The following is a 24,581-nucleotide window of genomic DNA, read 5'->3' on the forward strand; positions in this document are numbered from 1 at the left end:
CACACCCGGACTCACACACACTGAAATCACTATTAAAGGAGTGTTCCTTCACACCCGGGCTCACACACACTGAAATCACTATTAAAGGAGTGTTCCTTCACACCCGGGCTCACACACACACTGAAATCACTATTAAAGGAGTGTTCCTTCACACCCCGGGCTCACATACACTGAAATCACTATTAAAGGTGTGTTCCTTGACACCCGGGCTCACACACATAAATCAATATTAAAGGAGTGTTCCTTCTCACCCAAGTTCTCACACACACACACTGAAATCGCTATTAAAGGAGTGTTCCTTCACACCCGGGCTCTCACACACACACTGAAATCACTATTAAAGGAGTGTTCCTTCACACCCGGGCTCACACACACACACTGAAATCACTATTAAAGGAGTGTTCCTTCACACCCGGGCTCACACACACTGAAATCACTATTAAAGGAGTATTCCTTCACACCTGGACTCACACACACTGAAATCACTATTAAAGGAGTGTTCCTTCACACCCGGACTCACACACACACACACGCACACACACACACACTGAAATCACTATTAAAGGAGTGTTCCTTCACACCCGGGCTCACATACACTGAAATCACTATTAAAGGAGTGTTCCTTCACACCCGGGCTCACACACACACACTGAAATCACTATTAAAGGAGTGTTCCTTCACACCCAGGCTCTCACACACTGAAATCGCTATTAAAGGAGTGTTCCTTCACACCCGGGCTCTCACACACTGAAATCGCTATTAAAGGAGTGTTCCTTCACACCCGGACTCACACACACAATGAAATCACTATTAAAGCAGTGTTCCTTCACACCCGGGCTCACACACACTGAAATCACTATTAAAGGAGTGTTTCTTCACACCTGGGCTCACACACAATGAAATCACTATTAAAGGAGTGTTCCTTCACACCCGGACTCACACACACACACACACACACGCACACACACACACACTGAAATCACTATTAAAGGAGTGTTCCTTCACACCCTGTCTCTCACACACACACAAATCACTATTAAAGGAGTATTCCCTCACACCCGGGCTCACCCACACTGAAATCACTATTAAAGGAGTGTTCCTTCACACCCAGACTCACACACACACACGCACACACACACACTGAAATCACTATTAAAGGAGTGTTCCTTCACACCAGAACTATGACACACACATTGAAATCACTATAAAAGGAGTGTTCCTTCACACCCGGGCTCACATACACACACACATTGAAATCACTATTGAAGGATTCTTCCTATATACCCGGACTCTCACACACACTGAAATCACTATTAAAGGAGTGTTCCTTCATACCCGGGCTCACATACACACACACATTGAAATCACTATTGAAGGATTCTTCCTATATACCCGGACTCATACACGCACTGAAATCACTATTAAAGGAGTGTTCCTTCACACCCAGGCTCTCTCACACACACTGAAATAACAATAAAAGGAGTGTTCCTTCACACCCGGGCTCTCACACGCTGAAATCACTATTAAAGGAGTGTTCCTTCACACCCGGGCTCACACACACATTGAAATCACTATTAAAGGAGTGTTCGTTCACACCCGGACTCACACACACACTGAAATCACTATTAAAGGAGTGTTCCTTCACACCCGGGATCACACACACTGAAATCACTATTAAAGGAGTGTTCCTTCACACCCAGACTCACACACACAATGAAATCACTATAAAAGGAGTGTTCCTTCACACCCAGACTCACACACACACTGAAATCACTATTAAAGGAGTGTTCCTTCACAACCGGGCTCACACTCACTGAAATCACTATTAAAGGAGTGTTCCTTCACACCCGGGCTCACACACACTGAAATCACTATTAAAGGAGTGTTCCTTCACACTCGGGCTCACACACACTGAAATCACTATTAAAGGAGTGTTCCTTCACACCCGGGCTCACACACACTGAAATCACTGTTAAAGGAGTGTTCCTTCACACCCGGGCTCACACACACTGAAATCACTATTAAAGGAGTGTTCCTTCACACCCGGGCTCAAAAACACACTGAAATCACTATTAAAGGAGTGTTCCTTCACACCCGGGCTCACATACACTGAAATCACTATTAAAGGTGTGTTCCTTCACACCCGGGCTCACACACACAAATCAATATTAAAGGAGTGTTCCTTCTCACCCAAGTTCTCACACACACACACTGAAATCGCTATTAAGGGAGTGTTCCTTCACACCCGGGCTCTCACACACACACTGAAATCACTATTGAAGGAGTGTTCCTTCACACCCGGGCTCACACACACACACTGAAATCACTATTAAAGGAGTGTTCCTTCACACCCGGGCTCACACACACTGAAATCACAATTAAAGGAGTGTTCCTTGACACCCAGACTCTCACACACACACACACACACACTAAAATCACTATTAAAGGAGTGTTCCTTCACACCAGAACTATGACACACACATTGAAATCACTATAAAAGGAGTGTTCCTTCACACCCGGGCTCACACACACTGAAATCACTATTAAAGGAGTATTCCTTCACACCCGGACTCACACACACTGAAATCACTATTAAAGGAGTGTTCCCTCACACCCGGGCTCACACACACTGAAATCACTATTAAAGGAGTGTTCCTTCACACCCGGACTCACACACACACACACACGCACACACACACACTGAAATCACTATAAAAGGAGTGTTCCTTCACACCCGGGCTCACATACACACACACATTGAAATCACTATTGAAGGATTCTTCCTATATACCCGGACTCTCACACACACTGAAATCACTATTAAAGGAGTGTTCCTTCATACCCGGGCTCACATACACACACACATTGAAATCACTATTGAAGGATTCTTCCTATATACCCGGACTCATACACGCACTGAAATCACTATTAAAGGAGTGTTCCTTCACACCCAGGCTCTCTCACACACACTGAAATAACAATAAAAGGAGTGTTCCTTCACACCCGGGCTCTCACACGCTGAAATCACTATTCAAGGAGTGTTCCTTCACACCCGGGCTCACACACACATTGAAATCACTATTAAAGGAGTGTTCGTTCACACCCGGACTCACACACACACTGAAATCACTATTAAAGGAGTGTTCCTTCACACCCGGGATCACACACACTGAAATCACAATTAAAGGAGTGTTCCTTGACACCCAGACTCACACACACACACACACACACACTAAAATCACTTTTAAAGGAGTGTTCCTTCACACCAGAACTATGACACACACATTGAAATCACTATAAAAGGAGTGTTCCTTCACACCCGGGCTCACATACACACACACATTGAAATCACTATTGAAGGATTCTTCCTATATACCCGGACTCTCACACACACTGAAATCACTATTAAAGGAGTGTTCCTTCATACCCGGGCTCACATACACACACACATTGAAATCACTATTGAAGGATTCTTCCTATATACCCGGACTCATACACGCACTGAAATCACTATTAAAGGAGTGTTCCTTCACACCCAGGCTCTCTCACACACACTGAAATAACAATAAAAGGAGTGTTCCTTCACACCCGGGCTCTCACACGCTGAAATCACTATTCAAGGAGGGTTCCTTCACACCCGGACTCACACACACATTGAAATCACTATTAAAGGAGTGTTCGTTCACACCCGGACTCACACACACACTGAAATCACTATTAAAGGAGTGTTCCTTCACACCCGGGATCACACACACTGAAATCACTATTAAAGGAGTGTTCCTTCACACCCAGACTCACACACACACTGAAATCACTATAAAAGGAGTGTTCCTTCACACCCAGACTCACACACACACTGAAATCACTATTAAAGGAGTGTTCCTTCACAACCGGGCTCACACACACTGAAATCACTATTAAAGGAGTGTTCCTTCACACCCGGGCTCACACACACAAATCAATATTAAAGGAGTGTTCCTTCTCACCCAAGTTCTCACACACACACACTGAAATCACTATTAAAGGAGTGTTCCTTCACACCCGGGCTCACGCACACACTGAAATCACTATTAAAGGAGCGTTCCTTCACACCCGGACTCACACACCCACACTGAAATCACTATTAAAGGAGTGTTCCTTGACACCCAGACTCACACACACACACACACACACACACACACACACTAAAATCACTATTAAAGGATTCTTCCTATATACCCGGACTCTCACACACACTGAAATCACTATTAAAGGAGTGTTCCTTCACACCCAGGCTCTCACACACACACTGAAATCACTATTAAAGGAGGGTTCCTTCACACCCAGACTCTCACACACTCACACACACACTGAAATCACTATTAAAGGAGTGTTCCTTCACACCCGGGCTCACGCACACACTGAAATCACTATTAAAGGAGCGTTCCTTCACACCCGGACTCACACACCCACACTGAAATCACTATTAAAGGAGTGTTGCTTCACACGCAGGCTCACACACACTGAAATCACTATTATAGGAGTGTTCCTGCAGACCCGGGCTCACACACACACTGAAATCAGTTTTAAAGGAGTGTTCCTTCACACCCGGACTCTCACACACACACACTGAAATCACTATTATAGGAGTGTTCCTGCAGACCCGGGCTCACACACACTGAAATCACTATTAAAGGAGTGTTCCTTCACACCCTGGCTCACACACACTGAAATCACTATTGAAAGAGTGTTCCTTCACACCCGGAATCAAACACACACTGAAATCACTATTAAAGGTGTGTTCCTTCACACCCGGGCTCACACACACTGAAATCACTATTAAAGGAGTGTTCCTTCACACCCGGACTCACACACACTGAAATCACTATTAAAGGAGTGTTCCTTCAAACCCGGTCTCTCACACACTGAAATCCATATTAAAGGAGTCTTCCTTCTCACCCAAGCTCTCACACACACACTGAAATCAATATTAAAGAAGTGTTCCTTCACACCCGGGCTCACACACACACTGAAATCACTATTAAAGGAGTGTTCCTTCACACCCGGGATCACACACACTGAAATCACTATTAAAGAAGTGTTCCCTCACACCCGGGCTCACACAGACTGAAATCACTATTAAAGGAGTGTTCCTTCACACCCGGGCTCATACACATGCACTGAAATCACTATTAAAGGAGTGTTCGTTCACACCCGGACTCACACACACACTGAAATCACTATTAAAGGAGTGTTCTTTCACACCCGGGATCACACACACTGAAATCACTATTAAAGGAGTGTTCCTTCACAACCAGGCTCTCTCACACACACTGAAATCACTATTAAAGGAGTGTTCCTTCACACCCAGACTCACACACACACTGAAATCACTATAAAAGGAGTGTTCCTTCACACCCAGACTCACACACACACTGAAATCACTATTAAAGGAGTGTTCCTTCACAACCGGGCTCACACACACTGAAATCACTATTAAAGGAGTGTTCCTTCACACTCGGGCTCACACACACTGAAATCACTATTAAAGGAGTGTTCCTTCACACCCGGGCTCACACACACTGAAATCACTATTAAAGGAGTGTCCCTTCACACCCGGGCTCAAAAACACACTGAAATCACTATTAAAGGAGTGTTCCTTCACACCCGGGCTCACATACACTGAAATCACTATTAAAGGTGTGTTCCTTCCCCCCCGTCTCACACACACAAATCAATATTAAAGGAGTGTTCCTTCTCACCCAAGTTCTCACACACACACACTGAAATCACTATTAAAGGAGTGTTCCTTCACACCCGGGCTCTCACACACACACTAAAATCACTATTAAAGGAGTGTTCCTTCACACCCGGGGTCAAACACACACACTGAAATCACTATTAAAGGAGTGTTCCTTCACACCCGGGCTCACACACACTGAAATCACAATTAAAGGAGTGTTCCTTGACACCCGGACTCACACACACACACACACACACACACACACACACACACACACACTAAAATCACTATTAAAGGATTCTTCCTATATACCCGGACTCTCACACACACTGAAATCACTATTAAAGGAGTGTTCCTTCACACCCAGGCTCTCACACACACACTGAAATCACTATTAAAGGAGCGTTCCTTCACACCCAGACTCTCACACACTCACACACACACTGAAATCACTATTAAAGGAGTGTTCCTTCACACCCAGGCTCTCACACACACACTGAAATCACTATTAAAGGAGCGTTCCTTCACACCCAGACTCTCACACACTCACACACACACTGAAATCACTATTAAAGGAGTGTTCCTTCACACCCGGGCTCACACACACTGAAATCACTATTAAAGAAGTGTTCCTTCACACCCGGACTCACACACACTGAAATCACTATTAAAGGAGTGTTCCTTCAAACCCGGTCTCTCACACACTGAAATCCATATTAAAGGAGTGTTCCTTCTCACCCAAGCTCTCACACACACACTGAAATCAATATTAAAGAAGTGTTCCTTCACACCCGGGCTCACACACACACACACTGAAATCACTATTAAAGAAGTGTTCCCTCACACCCGGGCTCACACAGACTGAAATCACTATTAAAGGAGTGTTCCTTCACACCCGGGCTCATACACATACACTGAAATCACTTTTAAAGGAGTGTTCCTTCACACCCGGACTCACATACACTGAAATCACTATTAAAGGAGTGTTCCTCGACAACCGGGCTCACACACACACTGAAATCACTATTAAAGGAGTGTCCTTCACACCCGGGCTCTCACACACGCACTGAAATCACTTTGAAAGGAGTGTTCCCTCACACCTGGGCCCACACACACTGAAATCACTATTGAAGGAGTGTTCCTTCACACCAGAACTATGAAACACACATTGAAATCACTATAAAACGAGTGTTCCTTCACACCCGGGCTCACATACACACACGCATTGAAATCACTATTGAAGGATTCTTCCTATATACCCGGACTCTCACACACACTGAAATCACTATTGAAGGATTCTTCCTATATACCCGGACTCACACACGCACTGAAATCACTATTAAAGGAGTGTTCCTTCACACCCAGGCTCTCTCACACACACTGAAATCACTATTCAAGGAGTGTTCCTTCACACCCGGGCTCACACACACATTGAAATCACTATTAAAGGAGTGTTCGTTCACACCCGGACTCACACACACACTGAAATCACTATTAAAGGAGTGTTCCTTCACACCCGGGCTCACACACACTGAAAACACTATTAAAGGAGTGTTCCTTCACACCCAGGCTCTCACACACACACTGAAGTCACTATTAAAGGAGTGTTCCTTCACACCCAGATTCACTCACACACTGAAATCACTATAAAAGGAGTGTTCCTTCACACCCAGACTCACACACACACTGAAATCACTATTAAAGGAGTGTTCCTTCACACCCGGGCTCACACACACTGAAATCACTATTAAAGGAGTGTTCCTTCACACCCGGGCTCACACACACTGAAATCACTATTAAAGGAGTGTTCCTTCACACCCGGGCTCAAAAACACACTGAAATCACTATTAAAGGAGTGTTCCTTCACACCCGGGCTCACATACACTGAAATCACTATTAAAGGAGTGTTCCTTCACACCCGGACTCACACACACTGAAATCACTATTAAAGGAGTGTTCCTTGACACCCGGTCTCACACACACTGAAATCACTATTAAAGGAGTGTACCTTCACACCCGGACTCACACACACTGAAATCACTATTAAAGGAGTGTTCCTTCACACCCGGACTCACACACACTGAAATCACTATTAAAGGTGTGTTCCTTAACACCCGGACTCACACACACTGAAATCACTATTAAAGGAGTGTTCCTTCACACCCGGGCTCAAAAACACACTGAAGTCACTATTAAAGGAGTGTTCCTTCACACTCGGGCTCACATACACTGAAATCACTATTAAAAGCGTGTTCCTTCACACCCATGCTCACACACACTGAAATCACTATAAAAGGTGTGTTCCTTCACACCCGGGCTCACACACACTGAAAACAATTTTAAAGGAGTGTTCCTTCTCACCCAAGTTCTCACACACACACACTGAAATCACTATTCAAAGAGTGTTCCTTCACACCCGGGCTCACACACACACACTGAAATCACTGTTAAAGGAGTGTTCCTTCACACCCGGGCTCACACACACTGAAATCGCTATTAAAGAAGTGTTCCCTCACATCCGGGCTCACACACACTGAAATCACTATTAAAGGAGTGTTCCTTGACACCCGGACACACACACACACACACACACACACTAAAATCACTATTAAAGGATTCTTCCTATATACCCGGACTCTCACGCATACTGAAATCACTATTAAAGGAGCGTCCCTTCACACCCAGGCTCTCACACACACACTGAAATCACTATTAAAGGAGCGTTCCTTCACACCCAGACTCTCACACACTCATACACACACTGAAATCACTATTAAAGGAGTTCTCCTTCACACCCGGGCTCAAAAACACACTGAAATCACTATTAAAGGAGTGTTCCTTCACACCCGGGCTCACACAGACCATGAAATCACTATTAAAGGATTGTTCCTTCACACCCAGGCTCACATACACACACTGAAATCACTATTAAAGAACTGTTCCTTGACACCCGGTCTCACACACACTGAAATCACTATTAAAGGAGTGTTCCTTCACACCCGGACTCACACACACTGAAATCACTATTAAAGGAGTGTTCCTTCACACCCGGACTCACACACACTGAAATCACTATTAAAGGAGTGTTCCTTCACACCCGGACTCACACACACTGAAATCACTATTAAAGGAGTGTTCCTTCACACCCGGGCTCAAAAACTCACTGAAATCACTATTAAAGGAGTGTTCCTTCACACCCGGGCTCACATACACTGAAATGACTATTAAAAGCGTGTTCCTACACACCCATGCTCACACACACTGAAATCACTATTAAAGGAGTGTTCCTTCACACCCGGGCTCACACACACTGAAATCAATATTAAAGGAGTGTTCCTTCTCACCCAAGTTCTCACACACACACACTGAAATCACTATTAAAGGAGTGTTCCTTCACACCCGGGCTCACACACACTGAAATCACTATTAAAGGAGTTTTCCTTCACACCTGGACTCACACACACACACTGAAATCACTATTAAAGGAGTGTTCCTCCACACCCGGGCTCACACTCACACACTGAAATCACTATTAAAGGAGTTTTCCTTCACACCTGGACTCACACACACACACTGAAATCACTATTAAAGGAGTGTTCCTCCACACCCGGGCTCACACGCACTGAAATCACTATTAAAGGAATGTTCCTTCACACCCAGACTCACACACACTGAAATCACTATTAAAGGAGTGTTCCTTCACACCCGGGCTCACACTCACACACTGAAATCACTATTAAAGGAGTGTTCCGTCACACCCGGGCTCACACACACACACTGAAATCACTATTAAAGGTGTGTTCCTTCACACCCGGGCTCACACACACACACTGAAATCACTATTAAAGGAGTGTTCCTTCACACCTGGGCTCACACACACACACTGAAATCACTATTAAAGGAGTGTTCCTTCACACCCGGACTCACACACACTGAAATCACTATTAAAGGTGTGTTCCTTCACACCCAGGCTCACACACACACACACTGAAATCACTATTAAAGGAGTGATCCTTCACACATGGGCTCTCACACACACTGAAATCACTATTAAAGGAGTGTTCCTTCACACCCGGGCTCACACACACTGAAATCACTATTAAAGGAGTGTTCCTTCACACCCGGGCTCACACACACACACTGAAATCACTATTAAAGGAGTTTTCCTTCACACTTGGACTCACACACACACACTGAAATCACTATTAAAGGAGTGTTCCTTCACACCCGGGCTCACACACACTGAAATCACTATTAAAGGAGTGTTCCTTCACACCCAGGCTCACACACACTGAAATCACTATTAAAGGAGTGTTCCTTCACACCCGGGCTCACACTCACACACTGAAATCACTATTAAAGGAGTGTTCCTTCACACCCGGGCTCACACACACACACACTGAAATCACTATTAAAGGAGTGTTCCTTCACACCTGGACTCGCACACACATACTGAAATCACTATTAAAGGAGTGTTCCTTCACACCCGGGCTCACTCACACAGAAATCACTATTAAAGGAGTGTTCCTTCACACCCAGACTCACACACACACTGAAATCACTATTAAAGGAGTGTTCCTTCACACCCGGGCTCACACACACACACACACACTGAAATCACTTTTAAAGGAGTGTACCTTCACACCCGGGCTCACACACACACACACTGAAATCACAATTAAAGGAGTGTTCCTTCACACCCGCTCTCACACAGACACTGAAATCACTATTAAAGGAGTGTTCCTGCACACCCAGACTCACACACACTGAAATCACTATTAAAGGAGTGTTCCTTCACACCCGGGCTCACACACAGACACTGAAATCACTATTAAAGGAGTGTTCCTTCACACCCGGGATCACACGCACTGAAATCACTATTAAAGGAGTGTTCCTTCACACCCGCTGTCACACAGACACTGAAATCACTTTTAAAGGAGTGTTCCTTCACTCCCGCTCTCACACAGACACTGAAATCACTATTAAAGGAGTGTACCTTCAAACCCGGGCTCACACACACACACACTGAAATCACTATTAAAGGAGTGTTCCTTCTCACCCGCTCTCACACACACACTGAAATCACTATTAAAGGAGAGTACCTTCACACCCGGGCTCACACACGCACACTGAAATCACTATTAAAGGAGTGTTCCTTCACACCCGGACTCACACACACTGAAATCACTATTAAAGGAGTGTTCCTTCACACCCGCTCTCACACACACACTGAAATCACTATTAACGGAGTGTACCTTCACACCCGGGCTCACACACACACACACTGAAATCACTATTAAAGGAGTGTTCCTTCACACCCGGACTCACACACACTGAAATCACTATTAAAGGATTGTTCCTTCACACCTGCTCTCACACAGACACTGAAATCACTATTAAAGGAGTGTTCCTTCACATCCGCTCTCACACACACAAACTGAAATCACTATTGAAGGAGTGTTCCTTCACACCCGGACTCACACTCACACACTGAAATCACTATTAAAGGAGTGTTCCGTCACACCCGGGCTCACACACACACTCTGAAATCACTATTAAAGGAATGTTCCTTCACACCCGGGCTCACACACACACACTGAAATCACTATTAAAGGAGTGTTCCTTCACACCTGGGCTCACACACACACACTGAAATCACTATTAAAGGAATGTTCCTTCACACACGGACTCACACACACTGAAATCACTATTAAAGGAGTGTTCCTTCACACCCAGGCTCACACACACACACACTGAAATCATTATTAAAGGAGTGATCCTTCACACATGGGCTCTCACACACACTGAAATCACTATTAAAGGAGTGTTCCTTCACACACGGGCTCACACACACTGAAATCACTATTAAAGGAGTGTTCCTTCACACCCGGGCTCACACACACACACTGAAATCACTATTAAAGGAGTTTTCCTTTACACCTGGACTCACACACACACACTGAAATCACTATTAAAGGAGTGTTCCTTCACACCCGGGCTCACACACACTGAAATCACTATTAAAGGAGTGTTCCTTCACACCCAGGCTCACACACACTGAAATCACTATTAAAGGAGTGTTCCTTCACACCCGGGCTCACACACACACACTGAAATCACTATTAAAGGAGTGTTCCTTCACACCTGGACTCGCACACACACACTGAAATCACTATTAAAGGAGTGTTCCTCACACCCGGGCTCACTCACACAGAAATCACTATTAAAGGAGTGTTCCTTCACACCCAGACACACACACACTGAAATCACTATTAAAGGAGTGTTCCTTCACACCCGGGCTCACACACACACACACACACACTGAAATCACTTTTAAAGGAGTGTACCTTCACACCCGGGCTCACACACACACACATTGAAATCACAATTAAAGGAGTGTTCCTTCACACCCGCTCTCACACAGACACTGAAATCACTATTAAAGGAGTGTTCTTTCACACCCGGGCTCACACACACACACTGAATTCACTATTAAAGGAGTGTTCCTTCACACCCGGGATCACACGCACTGAAATCACTATTAAAGGAGTGTTCCTTCACACCCGCTCTCACACAGACACTGAAATCACTTTTAAAGGAGTGTTCCTTCACTCCCGCTCTCACACAGACACTGAAATCACTATTAAAGGAGTGTACCTTCAAACCCGGGCTCACACACACACACACTGAAATCACTATTAAAGGAGTGTTCCTTCTCACCCGCTCTCACACACACACTGAAATCACTATTAAAGGAGAGTACCTTCACACCCGGGCTCACACACGCACACTGAAATCACTATTAAAGGAGTGTTCCTTCACACCCGGACTCACACACACTGAAATCACTATTAAAGGAGTGTTCCTTCACACCCGCTCTCACACACACACTGAAATCACTATTAACGGAGTGTACCTTCACACCCGGGCTCACACACACACACTGAAATCACTATTAAAGGAGTGTACCTTCACACCCGGACTCACACACACTGAAATCACTATTAAAGGAGTGTTCCTTCACACCCGGACTCACACACACTGAAATCACTATTAAAGGAGTGTTCCTTCACACCTGCTCTCACACAGACACTGAAATCACTATTAAAGGAGTGTTCCTTCACATCCGCTCTCACACACACAAACTGAAATCACTATTGAAGGAGTGTTCCTTCACACCCGGACTCACACACACTGAAATCACTATTAAAGGAGTGTTCCTTCACACCCGGGCTCACACACACTGAAATCACTATTAAAGGAGTGTTCCTTCACACCCGGGCTCACACACACTGAAATCACCATTAAAGGAGTGTTCCTTCACACCCGGGCTCACTCACACAGAAATCAATATTAAAGGAGTGTTCCTTCCCACCCAGACTCACACACACACTGAAATCACTATTAAAGGAGTGTTCCTTCACACCCGGGCTCACACACACACTGAAATCACTATTAAAGGAGTGTTCCTTCACACCCGGGCTCACACACACACTGAAATCAATATTAAAGGAGTGTTCCTTCCCACCCAGACTCACACACACACTGAAATCACTATTAAAGGAGTGTTCCTTCACACCCGGGCTCACACACACACACTGAAATCACTATTAAAGGAGTGTTCCTTCACAGCCGGGCTCACACACACACACACTGAAATCACCATTAAAGGAGTATTCCTTCACCCCCGGTTTCACACAGACACTGAAATCACTATTCAAGTAGTGTTCCTTCACACCCGGACTCACACACACACACTGAAATCACTATTAAAGGAGTGTTCCTTCTCATCCGCTCTCACACAGACACTGAAATCACTATTAAAGGAGTGTACCTTCACACCCACGCTCACACACACACACACTGAAATCACTATTAAAGGAGTGTTCCTTCACACCCGCTCTCACACAGACACTGAAATCACTATTAAAGGAGTGTTCCTTCACACCCAGGCTCACACACACACACTGAAATCACTATTAAAGGAGTGTTCCTTCACACCTGGGCTCACACACACACACTGAAATCACTATTAAAGGAGTGTTCCTTCACACCCGCTCTCACACACACAAACTGAAATCACTATTGAAGGAGTGTTCCTTCACACCCGGACTCACACACACTGAAATCACTATTAAAGTAGTGTTCCTTCACACCCGGGCTCACACACACTGAAATCACTATTGAAGGAGTGTTCCTTCACACCCGGACTCACACAAACTGAAATCACTATTGAAGGAGTGTTCCTTCACACCCGGACTCACACACACTGAAATCACTATTAAAGGAGTGTTCCTTCACACCCGGGCTCACACACACTGAAATCACTATTAAAGGAGTGTTCCTTCACACCCGGGCTCACACACACACACTGAAATCACTATTAAAGGATTGTTCCTTCACACCCGGGCTCACACACACTGAAATCACTATTAAAGGAGTGTTCCTTCACACCCGGGCTCACACACACTGAAATCACTATTAAAGGAGTGTTCCTTCACACCCGGGCTCACACACACACACTGAAATCACTATTAAAGGAGTGTTCCTTCACACCCGGAATCACAGATACACTGAAATCACTATTAAAGGAGTGTTCCTTCACACCCGGACTCACACACACACACTGAAATCACTATTAAATGAATATTCCTGAATAAATATTTATCTTCATATTTTTTGTGAATTTTTTTTTTACCTTGCAGGCTTCCATACAAGACATACTTTGGTGGGGTGTCAGCAGTTACTCCAGAACAGTATCTCCAGATGAATGGCTTCCCCAATGAATATTGGGGCTGGGGTGGGGAGGATGATGACATAGCGACCAGGTAAACCCTTCCCCTCCCGTTCACCCCTCGTAGATTCCAGTCTGTAACTCACTCCCGGGTGTCTGTTATTCTATATATAAACCACCCCGAAGCCCTCGATTAGATTCCAGTCTGTAACTCATTCCCGGGTATCTGTTATTCTATATATAAACCACCCCGAACCCCTCGATTAGATTCCAGTTTGTAACTCACTCCCGGGTATCTGTTATTCTGTATATTAACCACCCCGAACCCCTCGATTAGATTCCGGTCTGTAACTCACTCCCGGGTATCTGATATTCTATATATAAACAACCCCGAACCCCTCGATTAGATTCCAGTCTGTAACTCACTCCCGGGTATCTGTTATTCTATATATAAACCACCCCGAACCCCTTGATTAGATTCCAGTCTGTAACTGACTCCCAGGTATCGGTTATTCTATATATAACCCACCCTGAACCCATCGATTAGATTCCAGTTTGTAACTCACTCCCTGGTATCTGTTATTCTGTATATAAACCACCTTGAACCCCTTGATTAGATTCCAGTCTGTAACTCACTCCGGGGTATCTGTTATTATATATATAAACCACCCCGAACCCATCGAATAGATTCCAGTCTGTGACTCACTCCCGGGTATCTGTTATTCTATATATAAACCACGCCCGAACCCCTCGATTAGATTCCAGTCTGTAACTCACTACAGGTATCTGTTAATCTATATAAACCACCCGAACCCCTCGATTAGATTCCAGTCTGTAACTCACTCCCGGTATCTATTATTCTATATATAAACCACCCTGAACTCATCGCATAGATTCCAGTCTGTGACTCACTCCTGGGTATCTGTTATTCTAAATATAAACCACCCCGAACCCCTCGATTACATTCCAGTCTGTAACTCACTCCCGGGTATCTGTTATTCTGTATATAAACCAGCCCGAACCCCTCGATTAGATTCCAGTCTGTAACTCACTCCCGGGTATCTGTTATTCTATGTATAAACCACATTGAACCCCTCGATTAGATTCCAACCTGTAACTCACTCCTGGGTATCTGTTATTCTATATATAAACCACCCTGAACCCATTGATTAGATTTCAGTCTGTAACTCACTTCCGGGTATCTGTTATTCTATATATAAACCACCCCGAACCTCTCAATTAGATTCTAGCCTGTAATTCACTCCTGCTATTTTTTTTTTAAAATCATTCATGTGATGTGGGCTTCACTTGCTCGGCCAGCATGTACTGTCCATCCCTAAATGCCCACAGTGCTGTTAGGGAGAGAGTTCCAGGATTTTGTCCCTGTGGTGTAGGTACACCCACAGCGCTGTTAGGGAGGGAGTTCCAGGATTTTGTCCCTGTGGTGTAGTTACACCCACAGCGCTGTTAGGGAGGGAGTTCCAGGATTTTGTCCCTGTGGTGTAGGTACACCCACAGCGCTGTTAGGGAGGGAGTTCCAGGATTTTGTCCCTGTGGTGTAGGTACACCCACAGTGCTGTTAGGGAGGGAGTTCCAGGATTTTGTCCCTGTGGTGTAGGTACACCCACAGTGCAGTTAGGGAGGGAGTTCCAGGATTTTGTCCCTGTGGTGTAGGTACACCCACAGTGCTGTTAGGGAGGGAGTTCCAGGATTTTGTCCCTGTGGTGTAGGTACACCCACAGTGCTGTTAGGGAGGGAGTTCCAGGATTTTGTCCCTGTGGTGTAGGTACACCCACAGTGCTGTTAGGGAGGGAGTTCCAGGATTTTGTCCCTGTGGTGTAGGTACACCCACAGCGCTGTTAGTGAGGGAGTTCCAGGATTTTGTCCCTGTGGTGTAGGTACACCCACAGTGATGTTATTGAGGGAGTTTCAGGATTTTGATCCAGCAACAGTGAAAGAACTTACAGGTTGTGGTGTTCCCATCTGTCTGCTGCCCTTGTCCTTCTGGATGGTAGTGGTTGTGGGTTTAGAAGGTGCTGTCGAAGGAGCCTTGGTGAATTCCTGCAGTGCATCTTGTAGATGGTACACACACTGTGGCTACTGTGTGTCGGTGGTGGAGGGAGTGAATGTTTGTGGATGGGGTGACAATCAAGCGGGGCTGTTTTGTCCTGGATGGTGTCGAGCTTCTTGAGTGTTGTGGGAGCTGCACTCATCCAGGCAAGTGGGGAGTATTCCATCACACTCCTGACTTGTGCCTTGTAGATGGTGAACAGGCTTTGGGGAGTCAGGAGGTGAGTTACTCTCCGCAGGATTCCCAGCCTCTGACCTGCTCTTGTAGCCACAGTATTTATATGTCTAGTCCAGTTCGGTTTCTGGTCAATGGTAACTCCCAAGGATGTTGATAATTGGAGGTTTCAGTGATGGTAATTCCATTGACCATGAAGGGATAAAGGTTGGATTCTCTCTTGTTGGAGATGGTCAATATCTGACACGTGTGTGGCGTGAATGTTACTTGTCGCTTGTCAGCCCAAACCTGGATATTGTCCAGGTCTTGCTGCATTTGGGCATTGGCTGCTATATATAAACCACACTGAACCCCTCGATTAGATTCCAATCAGTAACTCACTCCCGGGTATCTGTTATTCTATATATAAACCACCTCGAAACCCTTGATTAGATTCCAGTCTGTAACACACTCCAGGGTGTCTGTTATTCTATACATAAACCACCCCGAACCCCTCGATTAGATTCCAGTCTGTAACTCACTACCGGGTATCTGTTATTCTATATATAAACCACCCCGAACCCCTCGATTAGATTCCAGCCTGTATCTCACTTCATGGCATGTTATTCTATTTATAAAGCATCCTGAACCCCTCGATTAGATTCCAGTCTGTAACTCACACCCGGGTATCTGTTATTCTGTTTTTAAACCACCCTGAACCCCTCGATTAGATTCCAGTCTGTAACTCACTCCCAGGTATCTGTTATTCTGTTTTTAAACCACCCTGAACCCCTCGATTAGATTCCAGTCTGTAACTCACTCCCGGTATCTATTATTCGAGATATAAACCACCCTGAGTCCCTTGATTAGATTCCAGTCTGTAACTCACTCCTGGGAATCTGATATTCTGTATATAAACCACCCTGAACCCCTCGATTAGATTCCAATCTGTAACTCACTCCATGGCATGTTATTTTATATATAAACCACCCCGGACCGCTCGATTAGACTCCAGTATTGTAACTCACTCCCGGGTATCTGTTATTCTATATATAAACCACCCCGAACCCCTCGATTAGATTCCAGTGTGTAACTCACTCCTGCGTGATAGCAGAGATAGACAGGAATTGAGATATCGAGGTGTGCAGAGACAGGAACTGAGAGCGACTGAAGGGGACGAGGGAGAGACCGGATGTCAGAGATCAAGAGTAAAAGGAAAAGAATTGGCGGAGAAAGACAGAAATAGGGAGAGGGAGAGAGACTGTCTGAGATTGAGGGGGAAGAGAGAGAGACTGAAGTCGAGAGATTGAGGGGGAGCGAGTTCTGGATCTTGGAATGTCTGATCATCATTGTTGATTGTTCCTGTTGCCTTGTTGATGTTTCTATTGTTCTCATTTTCATTCATATATCATTCTCTCTTCCATTCCCTCAGTCCTGTCTGCCTTCCTATATTCCTCCCTCTCATTCTGTCTCCTTCAATGTTCCAGGAACGTCATTTTTTAAAGGTGAGTTTTATACTGTCGCTCAGTAACCCCTCTCACCCAGCACCCTGTGTTACTGACTGTATCTCTACTGATGTTAATCCAGCTCCCTCACACTGTCACTCAGTAACCCCTCTCCCCCAGCACCCTGTGTTACTGACTGTATCTCTACTGATGTTAATCCAGCTCCCTCACACTGTCACTCAGTAACCCCACTCACCCAGCGCCCTGTGTTACTGACTGTATCTCTACTGATGTTAATCCAGCTCCCTCACACTGTCACTCAGTAACCCCTCTCCCCCAGCAACCTGTGTTACTGACTGTATCTCTACTGATGTTAATCCAGCTCCCTCACACTGTCACTCAGTAACCCCTCTCCCCCAGCACCCTGTGTTACTGACTGTATCTCTACTGATGTTAAGCCAGCTCCCTCACACTGTCACTCAGTAACCCCTCTCCCCCAGCACCCTATGTTACTGACTGTCTCTCTACTGATGTTAATCCAGCTCCCTCACACTGTCACTCAGTAACCCCTCTCCCCCCAGCACCCTGTGTTACTGACTGTATCTCTACTGATGTTAATCCAGCTCCCTCACACTGTCACTCAGTAACCCCTCTCCCCCCAGCACCCTGTGTTACTGACTGTATCTCTACTGATGTTAATCCAGCTCCCTCACACTGTCACTCAGTAACCCCTCACCCCCCAGTGCCCTGTGTTACTGACTGTATCTCTACTGATGTTAATCCAGCTCCCTCACACTGTCACTCAGTAACTCCTCTCCCCCAGGCACCTTGTGTTACTGACTGTATCACTACTGATGTTAATCCAGCAGCCTCACACTGTCACTCAGTAACCCCTCTCCCCCAGCGCCCTGTGTTACTGACTGTATCTCTACTGATGTTAATCCAGCTCCCTCACACTGTCACTCAGTAACCCCTGACCCCCAGCACCCTGTGTTACTGACTGTATCTCTACTGATGTTAATCCAGCTCCCTCACACTGTCACTCAGTAACCTTTCCCACCAGCACCCTGTGTTACTGACTGTATCTCTACTGATGTTAATCCAGCTCCCTCACACTGTCACTCAGTAACCTTTCCCACCAGCACCCTGTGTTACTGACTGTAACTCTACTGATGTTAACCCAGCTCCCTCACACTGTCACTCAGTAACACCTCTCCCCCCCCAGCGCCCTGTGTTACTGACTGTATCTCTACTGATGTTAATCCAGCTCCCTCACACTGTCACTCAGTAACACCTCTCCCCCCAGCACCCTGTGTTACTGACTGTATCTCTACTGATGTTAATCCAGCTCCCTCACACCGTCACTCAGTAACCCCTCTCCCCCCAGCGCCCTGTGTTACTGACTGTATCTCTACTGATGTTAATCCAGCTCCCTCACACTGTCACTCAGTAACCCCTCTCCCCCCCAGCACCCTGCGTTACTGACTGTAACTTTACCGTCAACTATCTCTGCTTCTCTCCCTCGTCCCTTCCATAATCCCCTCTTTCCTGCTAAGACTGTCCCTCATCAAATCTCTCCACTCTTCTTCTCCCCCCTACCCTCTCCCTCATATGCTTTTTCCCTCTCTCCCTCCGCCCTCTCCCTCACGCGCTCCGCTATCTAGTTCCCGTTATGGCACAGCAGATGGTAAACGCTGAGTTGTTCAGATCCTAGAGAGAAATTTGGAACTGCCACATCAATTTCACAATTTGTATCTATTTCGAGATGTGTGCCTGAATTCAGCAGTACTAAGATCACTGAGTCTTAAAGGTTTCTGACAAATCTAAATTAAACCTTTATTCATAAATAAAATGATTTTAAGCACATACGTAGGTTTCCAAATTACTACTCTGGTAACTCCAAGCTCCGCATGTTAATTTCACCCCCAGTTACACCTCCGTTAAGGCAACAAATTGGAAACAGACCCAGGCAAAGTTACACAGTGCCCTGAACAGTCGAATTCAAAGTGAGTTCTCTTCACTGCAGTTCCTGCAGACAGAAGTTTTAGGCTTCGAGGCTGGAGGCTCTTCACACTTGTTGGATCTTAGAATTCCTTCTTCTTGCACGCAACCTCGTCTCCCTTCTGCAGGTTTCTCCCTTTGTAATGGAAATCCCATTGTTCCCAATATGTCTTTTCAACAGTACTTTTCTAATAATCACCTTTCATCGTACCAATTTTATCAGGAAGCTTTGGGAAAAATAAACACACTGTTTGGCTTCTTCTGGCTAAGTGTAATATTTCACACTCTCTTTTGAAATCAAATTACTCTGCTTTATCTAAAAGTGCAAACTTTCCCTTTACACCTCACATTCTAAAACTTCAGCCATGTTTATCCATTGAACAATTCAAACCCAGCTTCTCTTCTGATACATCAAATCATTCAGGCCAGCTGCCTTTAGTTCAATTAAGTCACACACACACACACACAAACACTATTCCTACCTTATAATAAATTCCAAAAACATTATGAAAATTATGATAGTTTCTTGACAATCCCTCCATCTCTCCCTCTAAGTCCCTTTCTCTCCCACTACCCCCTGCTCATCTGCTCTCTCCCGTCCCTCTCCCCTTTCTCTCTCCCTCCCTCTCCATCTCACCCCTCCCCCTCTCTCCTTTTCTAATGTCCCTCTCACTTCTCTCTGTTCTCTCTATAGCAGCCCCCCTCCATGGAGAACCTTGAACACTGAGCTCTCCCCTCCCTCTCTACCCCTTCTCTCCCCTCCCTCTCTACCCCTTCTCTCCCCTCCCTCTCTACCCCTTCTCTCCCCTCCCTCTCTACCCCTTCTCTCCCCTCCCTCTCTACCCCTTCTCTCCCCTCCCTCTCTACCCCTTCTCTCCCCTCCCTCTCTACCCTTTCTATCCCCTCTCTCTATACTTGCTCTCTCCCCTCCTTCTCTACCTCTCTAGCCCATTTCACCTCCCTCATTCTCTGTCCTCATTCCCCTCCCTCTCTCCCCACTCTTCTTCTCTCCCCTCCCTCCTCTCCCCATTCCCCTCATACGCTTTACCCTCACTCCCTCTCCCTTCCCTCTCTCTCACCCCCGCCTTCTCTCTCACTGTCTCCCCTCCATCTCTTCCCCAATCCTCCTTTCTCCTCTCCCTCTTTCCCCACCTCCCCTCCCTCTCCATAGTCATCCCCTATGCTGACCTTTCCCCTCCCTCTCTCCCCATCACTCCCCCCTCTCCCTCTGTCCCCCTCCCCCTCCATAGTGACGCCCTATACTGACCTTTCCCCTCTCTGTCTCCCCTTCACTCCCTCCTCTCCCTCTCCCTACTCACTCCCTCCTCTCCCCTCACTTCCTCCTCTCCCTCTCTCCCCCTCCATCGTGACCCCCTACACTGACCTCTTCCCTCCCTTTCTCCCCCTCACTCCCCTCCCTCTCCACAGTGACTCCCTACACTGAGCTCTCCCCTCCCGCTCTCCCTCCCTCTCCACAGTCACTCCCTACACTGAGCTCTCCCCTCCCGCTCTCCCTCCCTCTCCACAGTCACTCCCTACACTGAGCTCTCCCCTCCCGCTCTCCCTCCCTCTCCACAGTCACTCCCTACACTGAGCTCTCCCCTCCCGCTCTCCCTCTCCCTCCCTCTCCACAGTCGCTCCCTACACTGAGCTCTCCCCTCCCGCTCTCACTCCCTCTCCACAGTCACTCCCTACACTGAGCTCTCCCCTCCCGCTCTCCCTCCCTCTCCACAGTGACTCCCTACACTGAGCTCTCCCCTCCCGCTCTCCCTCCCTCTCCACAGTCACTCCCTACACTGAGCTCTCCCCTCCCGCTCTCCCTCCCTCTCCACAGTGACTCCCTACACTGAGCTCTCCCCTCCCGCTCTCCCTCCCTCTCCACAGTCACTCCCTACACTGAGCTCTCCCCTCCCGCTCTCCCTCCCTCTCCACAGTCACTCCCTACACTGAGCTCTCCCCTCCCGCTCTCCCTCCCTCTCCACAGTCACTCCCTACACTGAGCTCTCCCCTCCCGCTCTCCCTCCCTCTCCACAGTCACTCCCTACACTGAGCTCTCCCCTCCCACTCTCCCTCCCTCTCCACAGTCACTCCCTACACTGAGCTCTCCCCTCCCGCTCTCCCTCCCTCTCCACAATGACTCCCTACACTGAGCTCTCCCCTCCCGCTCTCCCTCCCTCTCCACAGTGACTCCCTACACTGAGCTCTCCCCTCCCGCTCTCCCTCCCTCTCCACAGTCACTCCCTACACTGAGCTCTCCCCTCCCGCTCTCCCTCTCCCTCCCTCTCCACAGTCACTCCCTACACTGAGCTCTCCCCTCCCGCTCTCCCTCCCTCTCCACAGTGACTCCCTACACTGAGCTCTCCCCTCCCGCTCTCCCTCCCTCTCCACAGTCACTCCCTACACTGAGCTCTCCCCTCCCGCTCTCCCTCTCCCTCCCTCTCCACAGTCGCTCCCTACACTGAGCTCTCCCCTCCCGCTCTCCCTCCCTCTCCACAGTCACTCCCTACACTGAGCTCTCCCCTCCCGCTCTCCCTCCCTCTCCACAGTCACTCCCTACACTGAGCTCTCCCCTCCCGCTCTCCCTCCCTCTCCACAGTCACTCCCTACACTGAGCTCTCCCCTCCCGCTCTCCCTCCCTCTCCACAGTCACTCCCTACACTGAGCTCTCCCCTCCCGCTCTCCCTCCCTCTCCACAGTCACTCCCTACACTGAGCTCTCCCCTCCCGCTCTCCCTCCCTCTCCACAGTCACTCCCTACACTGAGCTCTCCCCTCCCGCTCTCCCTCCCTCTCCACAGTGACTCCCTACACTGAGCTCTCCCCTCCCGCTCTCCCTCCCTCTCCACAGTCACTCCCTACACTGAGCTCTCTGCTCTCCTCCACAGGCTGCAATTGGCAGGGATGCGGATTTCTCGCCCTCCCCTCTCTCTGGGACGATACAAAATGATCAAACACAAACTGGACAAGGGCAATGAGGAGAATCCAAGAAGGTAGGGTGGGCGATGGCGAGTATGGGGGGTGGGGGGTGGATGGGAGGGGTGGGGGGGGGGGGTGTGGGGTTGGCGCTATCTGAGTGGGGGTGAGAGGGGTGCCAGCCAATGCTGGGGTGCAGGTCCCAGGAAGGCTGGACCAGCGCCTGGGGGAGTCTCAAACTGCAGTTTCAGGTGAATATCTCTTTAGGAACCGACTGGGTTGCTCGTGATCCCTCACGGGTTATGTTGACATCGCATTTTTCCCTTCGACACTTTGCCACCTGGTACATGACCCTTACGATTGGCATTTCTGTGACCTACAGTCGCAGGGTGAGGAGAAAATTCATTACCCACTGACCATGTTCTATCTCTCTCTCTCTTTCTCCATCTCTCCCTTCCCATCGCTCTTTCTCTATCACTCACTCTCTGTCTGTCTACATCTCTCGCCTCCCGTCGCTCTTTCTCTATCGCTTTGTCTGTCTACATCTCTCGCTTCCTGTTGCGCTCTCTATTTCTCTGTTTGTCTACATCTCTCGCTTCCTGTTGCGCTCTCTATCTCTCTCTCTCTCTCTCTGTTTGTCTACATCTCTCGCTTCCTGGTGCGCTCTCTTGCTGTCTACATCTCTCACCGCCCGTCGCTCTTTCTCTATCGCTCTCCCTGTCTACATCACTCGCCTCCTGTCGCTCTTTCTCTATCTCTCTCTCTCTGTCTGTCTACATCTCTCGCTTCCTGTTGCGCTCTCTCCCTCTCTCTTTCTACATCTCTCCCTTCCTGTCACACTCTCTCTCTCTCTGTCTGTCTGTCTACATCTCCCACTTCCTGTCACGCGCTCTCTCTCTCTGTGTTTCTCCATCTCTCCTCTTCCGTCGCTCCTTCTCTATCGCTCTCTCTCTCTGTCTGTCTACATCTCCCACTTCCTGTCGCGCTCTCTCTCTCTCTCTCTGTCTGTCTACATCTCCCACTTCCTGTCACACTCTCTCTCTCTCTCTCTGTCTGTCTAAATCTCCCACTTCCTGTCGCGCGCTCTCTCTCTGTGTTTCTCCATCTCTCCTCTTCCGTCGTTCCTTCTCTATCGCTCTCTCTCTCTGTCTGTCTACATCTCCCACTTCCTGTTGCGCTCTCTCTCTCTCTCTCTTTCTACATCTCTCCTCTTCCGTCACTCTTTCTCTATCGCTCTCTCTGTCTACATCTCTCCCTTTCTGTGGCGCTCTCTCTTTCTACATCTCTCAATTCCTGTCACTCTCTCTCTCTCTTTCTACATCTCTCAATTCCTGTCACTCTCTCTCTCTCTTTCTACATCTCTCAATTCCTGTCACTCTCTCTCTCTTTCTACATCTCTCAATTCCTGTCACTCTCTCTCTCTTTCTACATCTCTCAATTCCTGTCACTCTCTCTCTCTTTCTACATCTCTCAATTCCTGTCACTCTCTCTCTCTTTCTACATCTCTCAATTCCTGTCACTCTCTCTCTCTTTCTACATCTCTC

The 24,581-nt window shown here is 47.3% G+C and overlaps 1 protein-coding gene across 2 annotated transcripts in view; it reads left to right on the forward strand.

Moving 5' to 3' along the window:
- The window catches only part of b4galt3 (UDP-Gal:betaGlcNAc beta 1,4- galactosyltransferase, polypeptide 3), a 65,025-nt gene that overhangs the window by 38,867 nt on the left and 1,577 nt on the right, over positions 1-24,581 (forward strand). Inside the window, exons 5-7 of one of the 2 annotated variants that reach the window (XM_041180628.1) lie at positions 14,428-14,550; positions 18,113-18,185; positions 23,010-23,114. In XM_041180628.1, coding sequence (XP_041036562.1) covers positions 14,428-14,550; positions 18,113-18,185; positions 23,010-23,099 — 286 coding nt within the window. In that variant the 3' untranslated portion in view covers positions 23,100-23,114. The remainder of the gene's footprint in view (positions 1-14,427; positions 14,551-18,112; positions 18,186-23,009; positions 23,115-24,581) is intronic. The other variant, XM_041180627.1, reaches the window with a different exon arrangement.

Source organism: Carcharodon carcharias, assembly GCF_017639515.1.
Source record: "Carcharodon carcharias isolate sCarCar2 chromosome 24 unlocalized genomic scaffold, sCarCar2.pri SUPER_24_unloc_1, whole genome shotgun sequence".
NCBI classification, from domain to species: Eukaryota; Metazoa; Chordata; class Chondrichthyes; order Lamniformes; family Lamnidae; genus Carcharodon; species Carcharodon carcharias.